Raw genomic sequence first — 24,266 nt, forward strand, 5'->3', positions numbered from 1 at the left:
AGCTGACCCGTTTTTTCCTGAACCTTGGGAAAACTTCATCTCCTATTTGTTTCCGGCGAGCTGGGTTAATTGTGATCAAATCTCGCATCTTCACTATCCCCAAAATCTGCCCAAAAAATTAAAATTTAAATTTAAAACAAATCTGCAAAATTAAAATCGTCAGTTAAAATTGCTGTTTTTTGGGGGCCCGGGAAAAAAGACAAACTTTCCCTAAGTTTTCAATCAAACGCATGCTTTCTCAGCTTCCAAACATCTTAAATGAACATATTATAGTCATAGGGCCCAAAAACAGTTCTACGTTAATTTATAATTTTAATTTTTTAATGATAATCAAATGTGTTTGATCTTTTTGGTGGGTTTTTTTAACCCCCAAAAAAGATGGCTTTTAAAAAAAAAAAAAAAAAAAAAAAAGGGAAAAAAAAGCACACGTTCACATGATGTGATAACTTTAAAATTTTAGCACATAGCGGGAGCTATAAACTTGTTAGGGTTTTAGCGCTTTTTAAAACGCTTTTAAGGGAAAGTTTTACAATTTAGACACAAAAGTGACCAACACGCTTGGGTTTTTACACCGATATATTTGGGGGATGTTTTTTGTCAAAATAAGGTGTATCGCCCCTTCCACTAGCGACATTTTAACTTTGGAGAAAGGTTTTTAAACATGAAAAAAAAATGGTTTGTGCTTTTTCTTTGCTGCTGCTTTTCGTTAAAATGTTCTTACCGGGTTTAAAATTTGGGGATCAAACCAAATTAAAAAACATCGTTTTAAAGGGTAAAACCAAAATTATATTTTATAAATTTAAAAATCGTTTATTGGCTAAAAAAAATATTTTATGAGCTATTTTTTTTACGCTCTATTTGGTTTCCCTTGGTGGTTACATTGGGGGATCACTAAAAAATCTTAAACTGGTAATGTTTCTGGTTTGGTGTGCTTCAAAATTTTAGGGGGATATGTTTCCGAAAAAAATAAGTTTTAATATAGAATCTAACTGCTTTTACAAAATTTAAATTTTCTTGATACCCAAAAAACATTTTGTCACAGATCCCAAACAAAGTTAAACAAATTTTAAAAATTAAACGGACTTCCAAATAAGGGCAAAAACAAACTTCCAAAAAAGGGGGATACCACTGAAAGATTCTAAAGGGGCTCCCTTTCAGTGGTTTGTTTGGGATTCCTTTATAGGAAAGGGTTTCCAGCCCCTTTTTCCCCGGTGGTAAATCAGTTTTATTCCCCCGGGAACTCCTTTGCTGTACTCCCTGCTAAAAAAGAACGCATCGCTCCTCCATCCCCCGGGGGAAGGGAAAATTTTTTTTGATGTTTCCCCGTTTTTTTTTTAAAAAAAAGGCTGGGCCAAAAAGCCTAAGAGAAGAAAACATTGAAAATCTCTGGGTACCCCCGGGGGGCTGTATACTGGTGTTTGTCGGTTTTCCTTTTCTTACGAAAATTTTCCCGGGGCGAATATTTTCGTCAAAATTGAACTCCGATGTATAAATTTTTATGTCTTTAAATTTTTTTTAAAAATTTTTTTTTAAGAGGTCCCTTTTTTGTCCTTTTATTTAAAAACTTAATTTTAAAAACGAGTTTAAGGGTTTAATTTTAAAGGCCCAAATTTAAAAGTATCTTAACGTTCCCAAATGAGAGCCGCATCATAAAACCCCGAGGGGTTTTATTAGTCAGTAAGTAACTGACCACAGAAAAGTTAAACAATTTTGATAAAGGTTTTTCAATTTTTTCCTTTTTCACATTTTAATTACACGAAAAAAAAAACTACCTCCTATTTTTTTCCTACTCAACCCCATTATTATTCAAACCCAAAAATTTAAAGGGAATCGTCTGTCGTCATTTTTTTATTTTTTTTTTCAAAAGAAAAAGATTTCGAAACATTGTAACAAAATCCCTTCCCCCAAAAATTTTTTAACAAATTTATGTAATTTCTGTATTTAGACTAGAAAAGAATTGGGAGGGAAAGTTTTGATTTAAAAAGGGGTGTTGTCTGTGATATAAACTGGCAGAAAACTGCTCAACCCTCATTTTTATTTAAACAAGTCCCACCAAATATAAAACCTTTTTTTTTAAAAATAACTTTGCCCTCCCTTTTTTAACCCCCCTTTAAAAAATATTCTTTTAGATCCTGACTCCCCGGTTTCAATAACCCCCTGCGTCACGAGATTCAAAAAGCGGAAGGGGAAGACAAAGAAAATGTTTTCCAGTAAAAACATAAGTAGGGGTCCCCCTTTGGGGGTTTTAAAAACCCCGGTTTTCCCCCAAATTTTGGAAAAAACATAAACAAAAAAATATATCACAGGGGAGTACCAGATCCAAAGACGGGGTTAAGTTTGGTGACAATGACGTGACTGTTCTGTTTTCCCCCAGCAGAGGTTTTCAAAGAGGAACGGTTTGTCTCAGTAGACCCATGAGGGCGAGGCAGATGATAGTGAGGATACAAGGAAACCCTGAGTGGGATCCAGGGTCAGGTAAAAGTACAAACTATTCCCCGGGGACAGTGAGTCCCCCGCTTCATCGCACCCTCCCAATTTATTTTGACACAAGGTTTCCCCCCAATCTCCCAAAAATAATATAAGGGGCTATTCGCTGAGTTTCCCGAAAGTTAGTAGCAAAAAAGTGTGATTAACTATCCTTAAAAAAACCCCCAGAACCCCAAGGTACCCCGCAAAGAAGCCTAATGCTACCTTCTTGTTTATCTTCCTGAAGGGTCTGGCTGTATTGATAGTCCTGGTGACACACAACAGAGTGTTTGCAAACACTGATATTCTCTGGCAAACCTCTATCAAAACTTTAGAGATTATGAGCCCCCAGAGAGACACACTGTCTTCATTACTAGCCCTGTTCAGCACAGCTAACACTATATACTGACTATACAGTCCCAACACCATGCCTCCATCAAACAACGCTATCAACAGATACAACCCCGGCACGAAGCTCTTATCCTTTAACCGAGCAAGATAGACAGTAGCTACAGTGATGTCCAGGAAGAGAACACAGATACCCAGGACTGAGTTGTAGGGAATGTAGGGGAGGATGTAGGAGGAGGCGTAGAGGAGGTACTCATACACGTAGGTAGTAGAGGAGGTGATGGTGGAGGAGGTGGGGGAAAGCGTGGTGATTTCATGGATAAAGGTTTGGTTCATGGTAGGTTTATCACTTTACTGAAATATACATTATAGTTATACTCACAACCTTCAGTTCCGAATAATGACTCAGTAAGAAGTTAAAGCATTTAAAATGTTTGAACTATGTTTGAAGATGAAGAGCGACTAGATGACAAAAGGAGGAAGAAACTATTAACTTATTAACTACTTCGTTAATTAGTTAATTGCATGTCAGTAGGCACGAAGTCTACTGAATATACCTAGGTCGATCCAATATATACTAGTACTAAAATATAATTAAACCATATAAAATATACCCAAGGCTGTAAGGCAAGTCGTTTAAAATTAAACATGACAGAAAAGATGGGTCTAGTTCCAGATAATTGTCAGTGGACGCTATATCAACATTTGTGAACCAGCGAATAGAAGTTAAACGATGATCGTTTTAAACGATGGCATAAATAAACTAATTACACACACGGATAATTATTCTATATAATTTATATAATTTATAGAACCATATAAGAGAACAGTATAGTCTCTAAGAGAAGAGACGCCACGGAAATAGTTTACATCAGATTACCACTATAGCAAGAAATGCGGCCACTTTTCTTTTGTGGATGGCCGCTCAATTTCCCAATCCCCAGGCTTTACTGTTTATAAACATGCAGATATGGCGGAGTTATCTAAGTATCTAGGCCGAGCTCCGCCCAGTTACATCCATATTGATTTTGGAAATCGTGTATATTTCCTTGCAACCCTATGTTTATTGTTTATGCAACCTGTGCATAATAGTAATACCAACTCGAAATACAGTCCAAATAATCGGTTCTTTTGCGATAGTGTAAACGCGATAGCTAGCGCCATCCAGCGCCATCCATTGTTACATATAATATCTTATCTACATATCTTAAATGAGTGCCTAGTGGCTTAACGGGAGACGTACATGGTGAAATTAACGATTTACTTGTGCGTGCGGGGACGCCGTACGACGGACACAAGCTACCATATATGATATACAAAAAAAACTCAAGGGTTAATGGCTAAGGAAGTTCGAACCTTGAGTATAAATAAATAAATTAAATAGATTAATCACATTTTGGTTGTGTAGTATAATGTAGGTTTAATAATTGTGGCGGAGGGTTCATTCCATTTTAGTAATTTTTCTCTGACGAATAATATATCCACGGAGCCTAGCGGGCGGAGCGATATAACTAGGTGAGCTGAAATTAATAACTAATGTTGAGATGAGCAGATCTACAGGATATTATATATAATATATTATAGTAATAGGTAAGTCTGCGTGTTATAACTTTATAAGTTGCCCTACGCTGTGGGCCTGCTACACACAAGTACACAGCCACAGGAGGAGGAGCCGAGATTAATGAGTTTTATTAAATAACGCGATAGTATCATAGTGCAGAAAACAAGGATGGGTATTAACAAACATAAGGTTAGATTACATAGTAATAAAAAACTGTAAACAAATAATAAATATCTTGATCCACAGAAAGTGAATGATATCCGGGCGGACTGATATGCGGATGCCCGAGGAGGCAATATTTTTTCGTATAACACGCAGGGATCATCGAGCCGAATGCAAGAATGCAGACTGCAGGGTGGTTTACGACACTTCGGCTTTTTCAGGTTTGGGATTTATGATTTTATATTTGTAGGAATATATGAATTCAGATGCTGATTGTAACTTTATTGTTAAAAGTAAATTTTAACAAGATTAGTCTGGATGCCGAGCCGCCAGAAGCCAAACGTTTTTAATTCGGGTGTTCGGGAATTTTTCGGATAGAAAGTAAGAAATTTGCTTATAGCTGGATGTATTCAGGGCTGTCAGGCATTTTAGCACCTGCCTAATTGAAAACTTTTGAAAGATCGAGGCAATCGTCACCTTAACTGATCGAACAGGTACTAACACAATTTTCAGAGCAAAGCACGATACTATATCGTCGATAGCAAAGTTAAAATAAACACAATGTAGGTAACCACTAACCAACACCACAATCATGATAACAACTGAATTAAATTCATTCTGAACGACGAGCAGCTATGTGCTCCGTGATCACGAGCGACCAATATCAATATTAGAGGACAGATGTGTTATGTCAGTGGTATGTCCAGAGGTGTTATGTCAAGGTGCTATGTCAAGTGCAAATCCGTCCAATTACGAACAGGAAAAGCGATCCTGCGAGCAGACGGATATCATATGTTTACTTTCCTTATACGTATTTGACCCTCTGTTCACATTGTTATCTTTACCACAGCTTGGCTCGGCAATTTCGAGGTGCTATCTGCAACGTGGTACACATATCATGATCTTATTACGTCATAAACTAGAAATCTTACTATATATAAAGCGAGACGATATATATATATTTATCAGAGCCATTTTACTGACACCACGGCATCAACTTTAACGCGAATTTCCGCAGATATCGTAAAAGATATACAACTGAAACTTTTTGACTGGGTCAAATGCTTTAATGGCCTCGAAATCAGCATGAAAAAATAAAAATTGGCCAAGAAATAGGAGTTTTAGAGCCCAAAATGTGGACCACCAAGTGGTGTCAAAAACGCGAATTAAATAGGTAATAATTATTTTAGTCTCTTGAGTCTTGACACCATTTTAGGGTTATACGGGTTCCTGCTGGCTGCTAGTAATATGAACGTGTAACCGTGCCCAAGTATAATACAAACTGTTTGGGGGGAGGTTAACTTTTAAGATAGGCAACCGATCCTTATAATAACAGTGTTTAGGTCGCTCCTCTAATAATAATAATAAATTAGCAATATCTTAAATCCTAATATCTTTTAAATTCTAATTGTCCCGAAAAATCATCTTATGGGTGCCTGATCATTAATATTATGTTGAGCTATTTAATAAAAATAAGTACAACAATGCTATTTGATTGACGATGCCAACGTAGCTTTGCAACGATATCGTCAGCGAATATTAACAATTAACAATTAAGCGAAGCAAGCATGATAATGCGCGTCGAAGCGACGACGTCCTCCTATCGGCTACACTCGACAGTGCTATAGTATTATCAAGTCAGAACAGTCTGTAACGATTTGTTAAAACTTCAATCTAAACGAAAAGAGGAGTAATGATCAATATGAATAACGTTGATGTGAAGAATCGATTTCCATTAAAAATGTTGGAGCACTAGCACTGTGGCTGATATGAGCTTATGAGGACAAAAGGGGAACAGTAATAACACTGTAGTGTAATACTGGCAGCATTCTTAATCTTATTTTTCATTCGAACACAATTATGGATGATCAATGATGATTAATCACTCTATACTGGACTGTCACGTGACTTCTTTTGACACATTCTCTAGATGGCCCTGAATCACTATTCGAAACCTTGTATCACGTCGTGACCCCCATCGTTAGTTCACTAAACTTAAAGAGTTTCTACGATACAGGGTCATACAACGTATGACAATCGAAACCCTAACCCTATAATTTGATTCCAACCCTAACCTTAACCAAATTCCTAACTGAAGCACATCCTGAACCCTAACGAGAAATTATATCAACTTCCTTATATGGTCATATCACGTGATCTTGGCAGTTTTTTGCCGATATCTCGCCAGGGGCGAATTTTAACCTATAATGTCATGCGGGGTGATTCGAAATTAGCGTATGAAAATACATCGGTTCAAGTGCAGTGTCGGGGCCCTTCTTGAAGCAGTGTCGGGGGCCTTTCTTAAAAAATCTCGAAGTTCGAGTGTAGAGTGATTTAGATCACGCTTGCACAATTACATTGTTCAACTGGTTCCAGAGAAATAAAAAATAGTTCGTATATAACTACAAATATAACTATGAGAGATCGTCCACATTATTACATATACAGGAATATAACAAATACAAAGTAAAGAAAAAAAGAAGATCCCTCAATTACAATTCCAGGCGATGATCATAAAGCTTGCGGTAGGATTTGGATGTTGGGAAAGCGCGGATATGGGATACTGAAAGCTCACTTGCCCTACGCAGTACGCGCGCTGGATTCATCACAATCCTTCAACATCTTGAAATTGAGTCACTTTAGTAATTCTCTAGACTCAGTTTGTTTTTTACACTTTTCTCATGTTGTTCGACTAATGTGTGAATGTAAGCTGATTGAGACAATTTGAATTGATCTGAAGAGTTGGTGTTTACCTCAGTGGCGCCAACAGGAAATGTACGCCACTGGTGTTTACATGCCCTGTAACTCCATTGAATGGAATTACAGGGCAGGTATACACCAGTAATTAATTATCTCAATCAGGCAGCGCCTGTTTAGATTACATTCACACTCACACACAGTTGAACAACACGAGACAAGTGGAAAACAAACAATTAACAAACGAATAGACTTCGCAAAGGGTTTCGCTTGAGATCGAAGATTTCAAAACTCTAGTTCGACAGTCGAACTCAAGGGTTTGTCGAACTACAGACATAGTACATGTCGAACTAGAGTGCACGTCGAACTAAAGTATGTGTAACACTAACTTCCTCCGCTATTGTGTCCTCCGCCCTCGTGCCCAATTATACCCATCGTTACAAAAATGAATTTAAGTATTACTATCCCGTTCGCTTTGGTAGCAAATTGATGCGAAATCCTCCATTTTCAATGTTGCACTGTTATAAAAGGGGCCCATTCATGCTGGGGAACATTTCAGTTTTATTCTTTTATATTTCACCCCACATTGTTAGTGTGGGACGTGGGTGTAGGATTCATATAACAAATCTTCACTGGAAAGCAGAAGCCGTTCGCACCTTCTCTAGAGGGCCCTGACAGACAATCTGAAATCCTAAAGTTCGCGTTTTGAGGTTGGGGTTGGGGTTAGGGTCTAGGACATGGTTCTGGTTACACAAGCAGTAAAGACGATAGTAATATATTGATATTTATAATAATCAAAGATCATCGCGTTTCATAATGCATCGATACAGAAACTTGAACAAGTGTTCCAAAACAATAAACTTTAACATCGACAACCATAGATCGATGGACCTATATAGCTCTAGACAGCGCTAGTGGGGTCCGGACTCTACGGCGTAAGACTCTACGGCGGGTTAGGGTTAGGGTTTAGGGTTAGGGTTAGGGTTTCACCTAACCATGTGCTTTCGCGCCACTTCGGGCGCGCTTGTTTCACAAGTCAAGAGGACAAGTCGTGAGGCGGGCGCGCGCTACTGCAAGCGCAAGGGCTCTGGATAGAGCAAGGTTAGGGTTAGAGTAAGGGTTAGGGTTAGGGTTAGGGTTAGGGTTAGGGTTAGGGTTATAGGGTTAGGGTTAGGGTTAGGGTTAGGGTTAGGGTTAGGGTTAATGTTAGGGTTAGGGTTAGGGTTAGGGTTAGGGTTAGGGTTAGGGTTAGAGTTCCGGTTAGGGTTAGGGTTAGGGTTAGGGTTAGAGTCTCACGACGTAGAGTCTTACGCCGTAGAGTCCCGGACCCAGCGCTAGTGATGCTAGATATCGTTTCGACAGCCAGCGACAGATTGCGATCGATGACTGTCGTATAAAAGTGGCAAGCTGACATTATCCGCTAGAAGGCGCTAGTAGGCGTTATATTTCGCTGTGACAGTCAGTGACACTTAGTTATACTTGAAATAGCGATCGATAACGCCTAACCTAGCGCACCCAAAAAGCTAAGAAACTGTCGAAATATAAAAGTTGTGTCTGGATGATTTAGTGTGTATTGAGGGGAATCGGTCACGAGGAAACTTCCGCCCTTGTGTCATGTGATCGACCTCCACCCTCACGACTTCCGCCCTCGAGTCCAGCCTTTTAGGAAACTTCCGCCCTTGAGTCCTACGCCCTTGGGTCTTCCGTCCTCGCGACCTCCGCCCTCGTGACTTCCGCCCTCATTGTCCTATACCCCTCAGTCCTCACTACTATACTGAGTAGTTAAAGTTTTAGGATCTAAACAGACTCTTCTTCAAGTTCATGATGCCTACGATTGAAATATTGTCAAGATGCTTAGCGTTATCGAGACCGAATGGGTGCATAATTATAAGTTTGTATATTTCATCCAATTCGCACGCCATTGTCCTTCCTAAGCCGTATGTGGCTTAAAATTATATTGTTGAATTGTGACTCACAATGTGACCTCCACCCTCGTGTCCTACGCCCTCGTGACTTTCGCCATAGTGTCTTATAACCTTTATCGAGACCGAATGATCAGTGCATATTTATAAGTTTGTATATTTCATCCAATTCGCATGCCATTGTCCTTCCTAAGCCGTATGTGGCTTAAAATTATACTTTTGAATTGTGACTCACAATGTGAATAAACTACGGTCGCCGCGGTGGACACTACGGTGGTTTACGGTACGAAGGAGCTGAGGTTCTGGTTACTACTACTACAGACAGTACAGCGGAATCGCATGACACTCACATTAGTACTATGGACAGTACGGTGGAACCAATGTTAAAACTCATGAGACCAATTGTTCGAATTATATCATTCAAACATGCGAGCTGCTCTTATATGGTAATCTTACTATAATACCCCTGGACCAAAAGGGTCCAGAGAACTATAATTTACGGTGAATACACGTATGTTAAAAAAGTTCGCCATGGTACTGAAAATTCAGACCTAAACCCTGATCTTTGCGTGGTAACAGAAGAAGACGAAGACCCTGCGACAGAAGTGGAAATGGGGATGTGAAATACTAGGATAAAATTAAGCTAATCCCATTATTCAAAATAAAACGGACCTAGTTGGGTGGAATTCTGACTCTTACGTAATGTCTTAAACTTGAAGTTTCCTATCAATTCAAGATGTACAATTAACCTATAGAAAATATCCTCGAATAGAAGGTTTTACAATAAGGTGACAGGTTTTTAGGTTTTACAATAAGGTGACAGGATAGCTGGGCCCTGGGGCTATAGTTGAGCTGGTGATGAGCCAAATTGAAGTAGAGTATTCAATATTATAATTTTATATCTTTACAATGTAAGAATTAAGATTCCAAAACATTGTGTGTACTTAAGCGACTAATGACAATGTGACTAAAATAAAATGACTGTATTTCAATCTGATGAGGGATTGTGATTTAGCTTAATAAGTTGTTCATTTGCCAAGATTCACTCTCTTTAAAAAATTTAATAATGCATGGATAATATGAAAAGTCGATTCATTATCAATGCAACTTGCTATCTGATAATAATACTAAACGTTCAAGAAATCTTCTAAAATGTTCAACGACCACCCTTGGTTCTGCCACACCCGGGCCATATTGCTACTGGTCGAATTATGTGGCATGTGCTGGTGGCGCCTGCAGGTGGGCTGTGTTTTCAGCAGGTTATAGCATGAGCACGGGCCTTTTCAAACTTGCTTGTAAAAGTACCGTTAGAAATTCTATGGTTAGAATGCATGGCAAAATAGAGAAAATAAAATAATAACCTCTCTGTGATATGTCCTAAACCACATCTCTAAAAAACAAATCTTCTAAATGGTCTAAACAAGAACTTTAAATCTTTTTAATATGAGACTAGACGTAATAAACAAATTAATTTAACGTATCAAACAAATTAATTTGACGTATTAAAGAAATTAATTTCATTTCCCCCTCATCACATGATGAACACTGAACAGTCTTCTCGACAAGAACGGAGCTGTAGGACTGTTTTCAGGCAGCTTAAAAACATGCCCCAAAATATTATTTTAATATCATATACGAAATTATGACTTTTCTCTCAGTGTCCCGAGAATAAACCACGACGTTTATCATCGCAAGAGATTAAAGTATGTAGTATAATAGAATGTAAAGTAAATAGTATGTTTAACAACGTCAGCCGATAAAAAATTGTATAATTTTAAGTTTTTTTACGGAACTAAAGATAAAAATAAAATCACCTGAAACGTCGAGTAAAACAGAGTGTTCAACTTGAATTATATGTCAATATTAGTTCATTAATGCAGGAAAACTAATTTATTAAACAGCTGAACTATTTAATTAGATTAAGCGAGTCAAATTCCTGAAAGATCCTCAAAAATCGTCGAGCCTCTTATTTCCTAAACAAATAGCATCTAGTCAAGCTGACAGCAGACTTGAAGCTTTAAACAACAAGAATAAGAGCACCAAATAAGCTTTGCTCCGATGTTACAATTTTATTGCTCTCATGCTTGGAGACTAAAAACAAAGAAACCGGTTGAACCATAAGTCCATAACCATGGCAACGGTAGCTCACTGCTCAAGATGTGTATGCTCCGAGCATCGAGGGTTCAATATCTGAGAATAGTCCATGCGTTAACCTATCCTTTTTTGATGAAACAGTTCAGCCCTGCAATGAGGAGTTCACAGCAGGTCAAATCGAGTCCTACCCTTCTTACCACAAACAACGAGCAAGCAGAGACCCTGTCGTCAATGAGACCCCCGTCAATGACCGGGGTAAAAAATTTATAGACTTAATTCAGAGCTGTAACATGTCTATCCTAAATGGATCCACTCTAGGTGAAATATTTGGCGAATTGACGTCACACCAATAAAATGGAACTAAAATTGTGGACTACATGGCATCATCAAACGACACACGACATGTCATAAAATGTTTTAAAGTTTCAGAATTTGGCCGCCAAGTTAAAAGTTTTTATATAAAGTTACAATTTTATTACTTTCAACACTATGCTATATAACAAATAATTAGAGAATATGAGTATACGTTATTCAGCTATTTATTTTCATTATAATCTGTCTTCACTGAGTCTATTCAGAAACAATCAGAAATTTGAATGAAAGAAACATCAAATCATGAGACTCAATAACACTACACGAATACACCAGAAAGCTTAATATAGAATAACATCAAAAATTAATAAAGGACCCTAAAACTGTTAAAAATTTAAAAAAATAAAAGTTGGCAGACACGAATATAATATAAGAGCCCTAAATACTTATTAATATTATATATTAAATATAATAATTGTCATAAACAACTATAACTTAACACATTCTTATAGTTATAAGTCCTAGTGGCCGAATCCTGAACAAAGATTTATTCTAGTACATAAATAGTTAATTCTTGTTTTTAAGGCTGTTTTGTTCCACCTAAGTATGAGTCTAACTTAATTCTATTCAGGAGGTTCTCTAAAGATTATATTTTATTCGAAGAATTCAAGAGCCTAAACTGTGTATGATTCGCCTCTCCAAACAAATCTAATATTTCATAAACAAATTTTATTTCCTAAATAAATAACATCTATTCAAGCTGACTTGAAGCTTTAAACAAGAAGAATAAGAGCACCAGATAAGCTTTGCTCCGATGTTACAATTTTATTGCTCTCATGCTTGGAGACTAAAGATATAACAAAGAAATCGGTTGAACCATAGCATAGGTCCATAACCATGGCCATGGTAGCTCAATCCTCAGGATGTGCATGCTCTGAGCATCGAGGGTTCAATATCTGAGAATAGTCCACGCGTTAACCTATCAAACTTATAGCTTGTGGTTGTGATAAGGCACTGGGCAGGCTGGCACCAGTAGCAAGCCACAGATTTAATGCTATTGTGGGGGGATCACGAGTCCCGACGAAAATGGCCAAATTCTCGTTCTCAACAAGAAAATGGCGTATTTTATCATATTCCATACAACCTGGGGGCCCCAGGCTTTACTGTTTATACTTTATAAGCATGCAGATATGGAAGTCGTTTTAAATACTTCGTACCTACATTATGTTCTAACCACGGACTAAGATTGTGCCGCGCAGTGGAGACTCGTTTGACGTAAAAAAACGAGTCTCCACTGAGACTAAAAAGTGGAAGCCGTCCTATTATACAGGGCTTCCATTTTTCTGGAATCTGGATAGCCTGGCCTAGGCCTATTAACGGAAGCCGTCCTACGTCTAAGGGGTGTTAAACTTAAAGTCTTTGAAGGTGAATTATTAGTACTAACTGACAGCTGTCGGTATATTGATTTAGCGAAGAAATAAAAGAGTTATCATCTGTCTACTTTTTAAAGTTTAAAAGTTTCTGAAACAATGCTGCAAAAGTATCCAGAGACATAGTAAACTTTCCTTAGTTCAATTTTACAGGTAACAGGGTGTTGTGGCAGCTGGTTTGAAAAGATAAATAGAGTCCAAGACCTGCAGTTCATAGACCGTTTTGTAAAGAAACAAGAGGACACGTTTACAAGACCATGTCTTTAGAACAGCTCCCGAAAGAGTCCTCTAGTTACTCAGATCTGCAAATATCACGTGATATAGTGATAGTAATACCACTGTTATGTTGTAAGTTACCTTATACAAACTGATATTAACGTACTGAGAGCATTAACGGGGGCGAATATTGTTCCCTTTAATTACCATCTGATGATCTAATTACCATATTCATTGTTCATTGTTATATCAACTTCTAACCAGACAAAACAAAATGAAAAAAGCACTAATAACTCGACAAGCAGCCCCAGGAAAATTCGAAAACCTCGCCGAGCCTCCACGCGGTATGGGATAGGAGGCTCAAACGACTAGCCATCTCTACTACAAAGGAAAGAAGGAAAGGCTCTAGTAGCCATTACTTACCCTAAAACCGCAGCAAAACCGCTCTTTCCCGCAGGCAAATAACACCTTCCGCAGAAAACTAACAGTCATACGAGTTGCAAAGAGTAGGACACGAACCGCTCCTGGAAGTCCCTGTTTCTCCGTCCTAAACCGATTGGGTTGCACCAGGGGTGGTGGTAACAAAGCTTCAAGACTCCAGGAGTCTGTTGCCTATATCTAATATCTATATGATTAACATGAATATGGTATATTGTTTGGGAGTCTCTCTCCAGCAGCAGGAATTGAAGACGTAGGGACGCGTTGTGAAAGCCACCGTACATGCAGGCTTAGTGGCTTACAGTCGACTCCAACCAATAAGAAGAAGAACTCGACAAGCAATATGTATAATGCCACTGTTGAATGGAATATTGTTATTCATTACCATGAAAATAAGTATTTTATAATTTCTGGCCCCTGTTACCGACATAATATGTGACCTGTTACTTGATATTCGCGATACATCTAGTTGGGGACTTCAACGCAAGAACAGGTAACCTTAACGCAGATGAAACTGTTCAGCCCTGCAATGAGGAACAGGTCAAATCGAGTCCTACCCCACTTACCACAAACAACGAGCAAGCAGGGACCCTGTCGTCAAATACCGGGGATCCTGTCGTCAATGACCGGGGTCTATTCCAGTACATCAATAGTTAATTATCTCTTAATATTGGCATTTTGCTCGGGTATTGTCAACATGTTCTAAATAAGAAAGCGGACTAAAACACTCTACTAATTGTGGTGGAAATCACTTCCTTGGTCCTCAGGGTTAAGGAGGGGATAGAAAAGGAAGAACTATACAAGTTTAGATTCCTCAGCAATATGACGGTGAAGGTTTATTAGTCAAAACTATTCACATTTCACACCGCCCAATAAATTAACAGCCAATGAACCAATTTAGAAGAAAAATATATGAGGCATAACACATAATCACAATAAATTAACATAATATAGTTGTCCGTATAAATAGACGCAGATTAGAAAATAAAAGCAGTAGTCACTCCTTATTTTATCTATTTTCTTTGCCGCATGAGAATTTAATTCAAGTTGCTTAAATTCTTTCGGCTTGGCACGGGTTTCAAAGAGAGTAAATTGTGTGCATTCGTAGATTCCACTACCATCGTGTAACTTCGTTAAAAATACTCAAGTAATTTGTTCTCTGGTATTTTAAATTAAATTACGTACCGCGTTAACACCACGCAAGATAAATTTTCTCAAAAAACTGCAGTGACTGAGAATTGAAACGGCTGTCAGTCGTCAGATGTAAAATGCAAATTTGAGTTATCAAATTACAAATTTAGTATCTTCTTGACAGTTTTAGTGTCTACTCGAGTACTCGCAATTCGAATTAAGAAAATACGAAACCTTGGGAGAAACTAGAATGCATCCTGCACTGTAAGGCACCATTTCTGACATTGCTGACATTTTTCACGATACCATGCCTCCGGGCCGGGCACTGTTTAGCAATAACGTGCGCTACATATCACAAAATACCTCTTGACTATATAACTGACACGTGAGCACGTCTTCAGGATGGTCACGTGACAACGAAAACGTAATCACGAGACCTGACAACTGCACGTGTGTAATTTCCGAACGGCTTATTCAAGAAAACGGTAAGAGTTAAGGGATTGGTTTTTTTCGTATAGTTTCGACAAAATTCTGACGAAGCCAATAAGCACATTTTAAAAAAATTGGATACGTTTTGGGCGCTCAGAATTAAATTAACTCAAATGCAGCCGGTTTCGACTGAGCGAGTTCATGCTTGTGCACTGTTTTAAATTTTGCACCGTTTATAATTTTGCAATTCAACTGTGATAGTGAAGTCCCGGCCGTAGGCACGGGTTACACTTATAGTATTCAATATGACGGCCCCAATGTTAATGTGGCTCTTGCTATGTGTTGGTTCAGCCGAATTAATTATTATATTATCAAGTTTATTTTTCTAGTGTAGTTTGTTGTCACTTGTCATCCAGCCACACAATAAGCAACTTATATTGCAGTACCATTTATCAATTAGTATATCAAAATATGTCATTGTAAATTTTGCATGGCTGAAATGTGACGTTTGATTTATATATATATAATAATTAATTGAATTTTCAAAACAAACAAAAAATATTGATTAAATTACATTAATTCCTTACTTTGCAATCTAAAAGCTCCTGAATGTGGATCCCAGTTCAATATGTAACAGAGTTTTATGTTAACAGTAAACGACGCAGCGAAACTATCGGACTACGATGTATGGGGACTTGCCACCCCATGGCAACATTAAAATATATTAACTCTGTTACATCGTTTCCTGTTAATATAAAACTCCGTTACAAATTGAACGGGTATCTGGCGATACTACTATACTTCTATATTACTATATAACACCTAATTAGTATTGACAAAATTGATTCCACAAGGCCAATGATAAACAAATAATAAGTTATTCATAAGTTATTTATAAGTTAAAATAAATAGTAAGTTCAATAGCCACAGACCTGCCCACCACATCATGAGTTGGAACTTGCAGGGTATCTTCTGGCGGAGGTTTAAGTTTAGTAGTCCCGATAGGGGGAACACATTCACTAGACGGGCTACAGCTGAAATTATATGGTCCTGTCTGGGTCTTTGTTGTTATTTTTACTTTCATTTGGTAAATATATATTATCATTTCTTTAATTAAATTGACTAATAATAAACTGTTATGAATAGTTATAATAGTGACTCTTTAATTGACTAATAATAAACTATTAGCTATGATTAAATACGATATCCCGTATCTTACCGATAGCAAGGAATGACTAATAATAAACTATTAGCTATGATTAAATACAATATCCCGTATCTTACCGATAGCAAGGAATGAGCACACAATAAACCCAGGTCTCCACTCGTGACCATCGTACGTGAACAAGAACAGCCCGATGTAGGAGAACACGAAGTTCTCAGCCAGAAAGTTCAGTGTTTCAAACAGTTCGAACACGCGCTGCTTTGATTCCACAGAGAGATTACGGGAGGTGTAGTGCGCTTGTGTTATCGCACAGAAGAGGATACCCACAATACCTGGAATGCAGGGTTTGGTAGAAGCACGTACAATATCTTCAAGTATGGGGGAAGTATTAACTAGAAACAAGTAGGTAGTTACGGACATTTTCTCAGCCTAAACTTTTTTTGCCGCCATTTAAATTTATTCAAGTCTCCATGTTGTATATTCTGTATTATTTGATGGAAGTTTAAAATCAAATCCTTCTGTCTATGAAGTTTAAGATGATGATAATGACGCATAATGACGCATAATGACGCATAATGACGTATAATGACGTATGATGACGTAATAGTATGACATACCAGTAAAACCGGCAGCCTCAGAGAGAAGGAAGGAAGAGTAACTCATCAGGGTGAAGAGAGATGTCTCCAAAACGGGGAAATCACAGAGTCGTGTTAACTTAGTTATCATAGCTGTTATCAGACCTGACAGTTAATTTATTAGTCACAGAGTCGTGTTAACTTAGTTATCATATCTGTTATCAGACCTAACAGTTAATTTATTTAACTGATTGGTAGAAATTGTGAGCAACCGATAAATATCCAATTGTGACACTTTAAGCTCAATTTGTCCCGATTGACAAGAGCTTAACAATTCTTTAGGTTACTTTAGGATATGGTTGCAGGTCGTAGATTCCGACCACATGTAAACTTCGTTAAAATACCAATAACTCTGTGTCTTGTATTTTAATTAAATTACGTACCCGCGTTAACACCAAGCACGATAAATGTTCTCAAAAAGCTGCAGTGACTGAGAATTGAAACGGCAGTCAGTGTCAGTCGTCAGATGTAAAATGCAAATTTGAGTTATCAAATTACAAATTTAGTATCTTCTTGACAGTTTAGTGTCTACTCGAGTACTCGCAATTCGAATTAAGAAAATACGAAACCTTGGGAGAAACTCAGAATGCATCCTGCACTGTAAGGCACCATTTCTGACATTGCTGACATTTTTCACGATACCATGCCTCCGGGCCGGGCACTGTTTAGCAATAACGTGCGCTACATATCACAAAATACCTCTTGACTATATAACTGACACGTGAGCACGTCTTCAGGATGGTCACGTGACAACGAAAACGTAATCACGAGACCTGACAACTGCACGTGTGTAATTTCCGAACGGCTTATTCAAGAAAACGGTTAAGAGTTAAGGGATTGGTTTTTTTCGTATAGTTTCGACAAAAATTCTGACGAAGCCAATAAGCACATTTTAAAAAAATTGGATACGTTTTGGGCGCTCAGAATTAAATTAACTCAAATGCAGCGGTTTCGACTGAGCGAGTTCATGCTTGTGCACTGTTTTAAATTTTGCACCGTTTATAATTTTGCAATTCAACTGTGATAGTGAAGTCCCGGCCGTAGGCACGGGTTACACTTGTAGTATTCAATATGACGGCCCCAATGTTAATGTGGCTCTTGCTATGTGTTGGTTCAGCCGAATTAATTATTATATTATCAAGTATATTTTTCTAGTGTAGTTTGTTGTCACTTGTCATCCAGCCACACAATAAGCAACTTATATTGCAGTTACCATTTATCAATTAGTATATCAAAATATGTCATTGTAATTTTGCATGGCTGAATGTGACGTTTGATTTATATATATAATAATTAATTGCAATTTTCCAAAACAAACAAAAAATATTGATTAAATTACATTAATTCCTTACTTTGCAATCTAAAAGCTCCTGAATGTGGATCCCAGTTCAATTTGTAACAGATTTTTATGTTAACAGTAAACGACGCAGCGAAACTATCGGACTACGATGTATGGGGACTTGCCACCCCATGGCAACATCAAAATATATTGACTCTGTTACATCGTTTCCTGTTAACATAAAACTCCGTTACAAATTGAACGGGTATCTGGCGATACTACTATACTACTATATTACTATATAACACCTAATTAGCATTGACAAAATTGATTCCACAAGGCCAATGATAAACAAATAATAAGTTATTCATAAGTTATTTATAAGTTAAAATAAATAGTAAGTTCAATAGCCACAGACCTGCCCACCACATCATGAGTTGGAACTTGCAGGGTATCTTCTGGCGGAGGTTTAAGTTTAGTAGTCCCGATAGGGGAACACATTCACTAGACGGGCTACAGCTGAAAATGATATGGTCCGGTTTGGGTCTTTGTTGTTATTTTTTACTTTCATTTGGTAAATATATATTATCATTTCTTTAATTAAATTGACTAATAATAAACTATTAGCTATGATTAAATACAATATCCCGTATCTTACCGATAGCAAGGAATGAGCACGTATAATAATGACTCTTTAATTGACTAATAATAAACTATTAGCTATGATTAAATACAATATCCCGTATCTTACCGATAGCAAGGAATGAGCACACAATAAATCCAGGTCTCACTCGTGACCATCGTACGTGAACAAGAACAGTCCGATGTAGGAAACACGAGTTCTCAGCCAGAAAGTTCAGTGTTTCAAACAGTTCGAACACGCGCTGCTTTGATTCCACAGAGAGATTACGGGAGGTGTAGTGAGCTTGTGTTATCGCACAGAAGAGGATACCCACAATGCCTGGAATGCAGGGTTTGGTAGAAGCACGTACAATATCTTCAAGTATTAACTAGAAACAAAAAGTTGATGGATATTTTCCCAGCTTAAACATTCTTGTCGCCATTTAAATTCATTCAAGTCTCCATGTTGTATATTCTGTATTATTTGATGGAAGTTTAAACTAGGCTATCCACTCCGATAATCGTAACCGATAATTATCTCCGATAATTCGTTTAAAAAAGTTATCTGTTTATCTAGATAAAATATATTTTTATCGGTATAAAAATTCACTAGAAATTACCGAAAATACTGCCACAATACAGTGAAATTTAAAAGAAATATTAGTAGTTTTGCCTCTCTCTGTTCCCAAGTTATCCAAGAAACAGTCCCAAATGTCTTCTAGTATGATAGAAGTGGTAGTTTACTTGGATGTGAGCTTAAGAGGTTTATTTACATTTGTATACTGTAGAACTGTATGAACTGCAGAAATCCAGAGAAGGTTATTGACATTGTTCTCTAGAGGGTGCTGGCGTTTTACCTTACAACCATTCTAGAGACGGGCACAAGCATGGTACTGTTAACAGAAGTCAAAATACCGGCAGGGCACTCAATTGAATTCCGGACGTGTTCTGGGGGTGAAACATTGTCTTCAAGAGAAGGAATCTGTTGCTCCAAGTTATCCACAGGATAAGGAAACGGTTCACTGAATCACTTTAAATGCTTTACTGTTTTGAAGAGAACTGGTACGTAGTACACTACTGTTCTCAGGATAAGGAAACCGTTGGTCTACTGTTTTGAAGAAAAATAGTGCGTTAATGTTCTCAGGGTGGTGTAGTGGTAACACGATCTGCGATCGCCTCCCAAGCAGAAGACCCGGGTTCAAATCCGGTCGGATGCAAGTCGGCCAGTTACCAAGCTGTGATTTGGTACAGCTTCGGCTGGTGATACACACTCTCTGGCTCGTAGGACTAACCCCCCTACAGCTAGTATAGTGCCTCGGCACAGAGTGGCTTAGGGTTACTGAAAAGGAAATAAGCACCTCAGGCCAACCCACCGTTCGGGAGAGACCTGCCCTTGTATTTTGTCTTTGTTGTTGATGTTCTCAGGAGAAGGAAACCGGCGGTCTACTGTTTTGAAGAGAACTGGTACACTACTGTTCTTAGGAGAAGAAAACCGTTGGTCTACTGTTTTGAAGAGAACTGGTGCACTACTGTTCTTAGGAGAAGGAAAATACTGTTTTCTGGAGAATGTTCACCCCTGTTCTTAGGATAAGAAAACTGATGCTCTAGTATTTTAAAAAGAATTGGTGCACAACTGTTCCCCGGAGAAGAAAACTGATGCTCTAGTATTTTCAAAAGAAAGGAAGTGGTACTTTACCAAGATTACTGGTAAAACAGTCATAAAGCTCGACAATTAGTTTTTGTGAAATTTGGAAAACATTTTGGCTTTGGCCTTCAGCAGAAAATTATCGGTTTTATCGGTTTTATCTAGATAAAACCTAAATCTTTATCTGTTTATCTAGATAAAAAATTTCATACCGATAATGGATAGCCTAGTTTAAACTCAAATCCTTCTGTCTATGAAGTTTATGATGATGATAATGACGTATAATGACGTATACTGAGTACTGACGTATGATGACGTAATATGACGTACCAGTAAAACCAGCAGCCTCAGAGAGAAGGAAGGAAGAGTAACTCATCAGGGTGAAGAGAGATGTCTCCAAAACGGGAAAATCACAGAGTCGTGTTAACTTAGTTATCATAGCTGTTATCAGACCTAACAGTTAATTTATTAGTCAGCAAACTTAGTTAACTGATTGGTAGATATTGTGAGCAACCGATAAATATTCAATTGTGACACTTTAAGCTCAATTTGTCCCGTTTGACAAGAGCCCCAATTAACCCAATTAACCCAATTAATCCAATTAGTAACACTTACCCACGACAGTTCCGATGAAGAAGGAGCCGAAGAAAGTGAGACAGAATTGTCCCACACAGGATAAGAATCCTACGGCACTAAATGAAGCGTTCCTGTAGGGCGCATACGATAGCACTGACCTGGGGAAATTAGCTTGTAAACTAGTAATTAGTCAATTAGCTAAAAGTCAGTAATTAGTTAATTAGCTTTTCAACATGTAAACTAGCCATGCATTTAGTAGGTAACTTTATTGCACTAATTATATATTTACATGAGTTATATAAATATTATCTAGTTACTTAGTTACAAAAACAGTACCACACTCACTCGAACAAGACGATAGCGACAGCGTCGTTCATTACTGACTCTCCAAAGATAAGAGCGTACAGGTCAACATCCACGTTCAGCTCAGAAAATAACGCCAGTACAGTTACTGAAATAGGGAAAGTTAATCCTCTGCGGCTTTTAAAGGAGGTGACAATCTTTGTAACAGTTGAAATGTAAGATTTAGGAAAGTTTTTAGTTTGGATGCCGTCGATCTATTATCAGTTATATTCAATGTATTATTGAATATTATATTCAATGTATTATTGAATATATCAACATATATTGAATGTTGAAGTAATATACCGGGCCGGATTGATCGCGCGCGCGTTTTATTGAACCACATGCTTTTTTGCGCGGAAAATCTATAATCAGCCTCTTCGCGCCTTCCAACCGAAATATGAGTAGACCTTATTAAACGAAGCGCAGGTGTGCTCCCAATAAATACATTTAACAATTAATACGGTAACATAACACAAGATCGAACTGTTGTCCTCCGTAATAATTAGATTATACACAATAGAGAAAGAGTGTTCGTATCACAATCGTAATCGAGCAATAATAGAATCGTTTAACTGATTAAATGTGAAGATGGATCTAGATAATATAACTCAGCTCTCAGATTCAAGGGGTTTGTTCCAGTGCAAGAAACAATGCACCGTAGAAATTCCATGAAGAAACTAGTAAGATGACGTGTCGGTTAATAATGTAAGTTTGAAATTCAGCGTTGTCTGTAAGAATGTAGAATATGCGAACTACAAATTCTATGGTTAAACTGTTTCCCACACATTCCGTATAGCAATGTATTTTATCCTCATTATTAAGTTATTAATTTAAAACTTCTAGTAAAGACTAAATAACTAGTTTCTGAAAAATAGAATTCACATTCTAACATTTCAAGTACTCAGCCCTATATACCTGGATCAGTGGCTGATATGAGAGCTCCAAACAGTAAACACTCGAAAAATATGAACTCCTCTTTGAGCCCTGCTTCCATTCCCGTCTGACAGTACAGCCACATAATGGCTCTGAAAGAAAAGGGAATAAGATGGGTTTAAGAGTCGCATGACGTAATGTTGATAGGTGAAAATTCTGTTTTTCCTCCACTAGCGAGCTCAACAAATGAATTAATGGTTAACTGCTTGTTTCATTTGTTGAGCTCGCTAGTGGAGGAAAACAGAATTTTCACCTATCAACAGAAAAGGGAATGTTTAGCAGGGTTATTTTACTTCCTATTCTGTTTTAATACCGTAATATCAGGATGTATGATTATGTAATACACCTACTATGACTAGGAGACGTAGTCGATACATACAAATGTTGTAATCGCACATTATTGTACCACTATTGTATCGTGTACTTTTTATGCATTACATCCCATGTTCATTATTCCAATATTCCATATACATTATCCCATATACATTTTACAGAATACACACTGTATTTCTAAACTTGAGCTGTTTCTGTACACATACACAACATAAAGAAACTGATTTTAACCCCACAGAAACATATATTTACTGTTTAATTTTATAAATTCGCTTTGTGAATAATCGATTAGACACATTGTCCATGATCAATAAAAATTAAAAGAATGTAAAAGAAATAAAGAAGCTAAACATCTAACTCCATATTCCATAACCCACATGTGCATTTAGCACATTTTTAGCACATGTTGCACATTTATAGCACATTTTTAGGGAGTGCCCTCCATTCGCTGGTCTTCGAATAATTTCCCACCAATTTAATCGAATAGCCGACAGTTTTTCCTACACAGGGATACCAAGTTTGTGCAATGCATGGCCACAATGTTAAAACGCGCTGAATGGTGACAATTTAGTGTAGTGTATATTTATGACTGAGATGTTTAGAGAGCAAAATTTCTGATAATTCTGTACATGCAACCAAGGGAAACTGCTATTTTTCAGGTAAAGGAAACTGGTCAACATTTCAATGTAACTACATCATGTTCTTAAATTCTTTATCATATTTTTAACTGAGAGTAAGTTTAACCTGGACTACAGCACATTAGCCTGGGGAGACAGTGCACAGCCCTCATGGCACTAAGCAGGAATGTAACCAGATACTAGAAATGTAGTGAAAGTGTGGAAAAGTACCCGACTACCTGACTTCTCTCGTGTGGAGCTATACATAAACGGTTTCTTGGGCAGGTCCCCTGGGTATGTGTGGTATGTGTGGTATGTTATAGAAATGTGTATGTTAAATACTTATTAAGTACTTATAGAGGCACTGCAGGTTCTAAATGTCACACACACATTCACTTGCACTCAAAATCACGAACTATTTATATTGTGTGATAACTACATAATTACCCCTCTATTTTGTAACAAGTCAGTTATTTCATGGGGCGAACTTACAACTCAGTACATGTATTATATAAAACATTATAAGCGGTGTTAAGTTTCTAAGTAACTTTAACAATGACAATGTACACTAGTGAAATAGTTTACTAGATTTGCCATGCTGTTAGAATACAAACAGTGTAATATATATATACCGGGCCATCCTGGTATATATATATGGGTCAACTAGACCTGTATAAGCCAGGGGAACGGCCCATAGCAGGGTAACCAGGATGACCCGGTACCCAAAAATTAATTAGCACAAACAGTGCAATGAAGGACAGTAAAATTAGGATTCCTGCCTAGATAGAGCCACAGTTTGGGTAAGGACCACGTGGACCAGCTCAGACATTATAATAAGGAGTGTAGTAGTGTTAGTTGTAGGTGTAGTAGTGTTAGTTGTGGAGTGTAGTAGTGTTAGTTGTGGAGTGTAG

General features: G+C 37.6%; 1 protein-coding gene across 5 annotated transcripts in view; it reads right to left on the reverse strand.

The window, feature by feature from the left end:
* Positions 1-24,266, reverse strand: part of LOC134825338 (sodium/hydrogen exchanger 6-like) — a 168,436-nt gene that overhangs the window by 28,345 nt on the left and 115,825 nt on the right. For all 5 annotated transcript variants that reach the window (XM_063837517.1, XM_063837519.1, XM_063837516.1 and 2 more), the window contains 6 exons: positions 22,388-22,497; positions 21,473-21,578; positions 21,167-21,285; positions 16,989-17,111; positions 16,491-16,703; positions 16,139-16,240 (listed from right to left, as the gene is read on the reverse strand). In XM_063837517.1, the coding sequence (XP_063693587.1) occupies positions 16,139-16,240; positions 16,491-16,703; positions 16,989-17,111; positions 21,167-21,285; positions 21,473-21,578; positions 22,388-22,497 (773 nt within the window). The remainder of the gene's footprint in view (positions 1-16,138; positions 16,241-16,490; positions 16,704-16,988; positions 17,112-21,166; positions 21,286-21,472; positions 21,579-22,387; positions 22,498-24,266) is intronic.

Source organism: Bolinopsis microptera, chromosome 13, assembly GCF_026151205.1.
Source record: "Bolinopsis microptera isolate Bmic1 chromosome 13, MBARI_Bmic_1.0, whole genome shotgun sequence".
In the NCBI taxonomy this organism is placed as follows: Eukaryota; Metazoa; Ctenophora; class Tentaculata; order Lobata; family Bolinopsidae; genus Bolinopsis; species Bolinopsis microptera.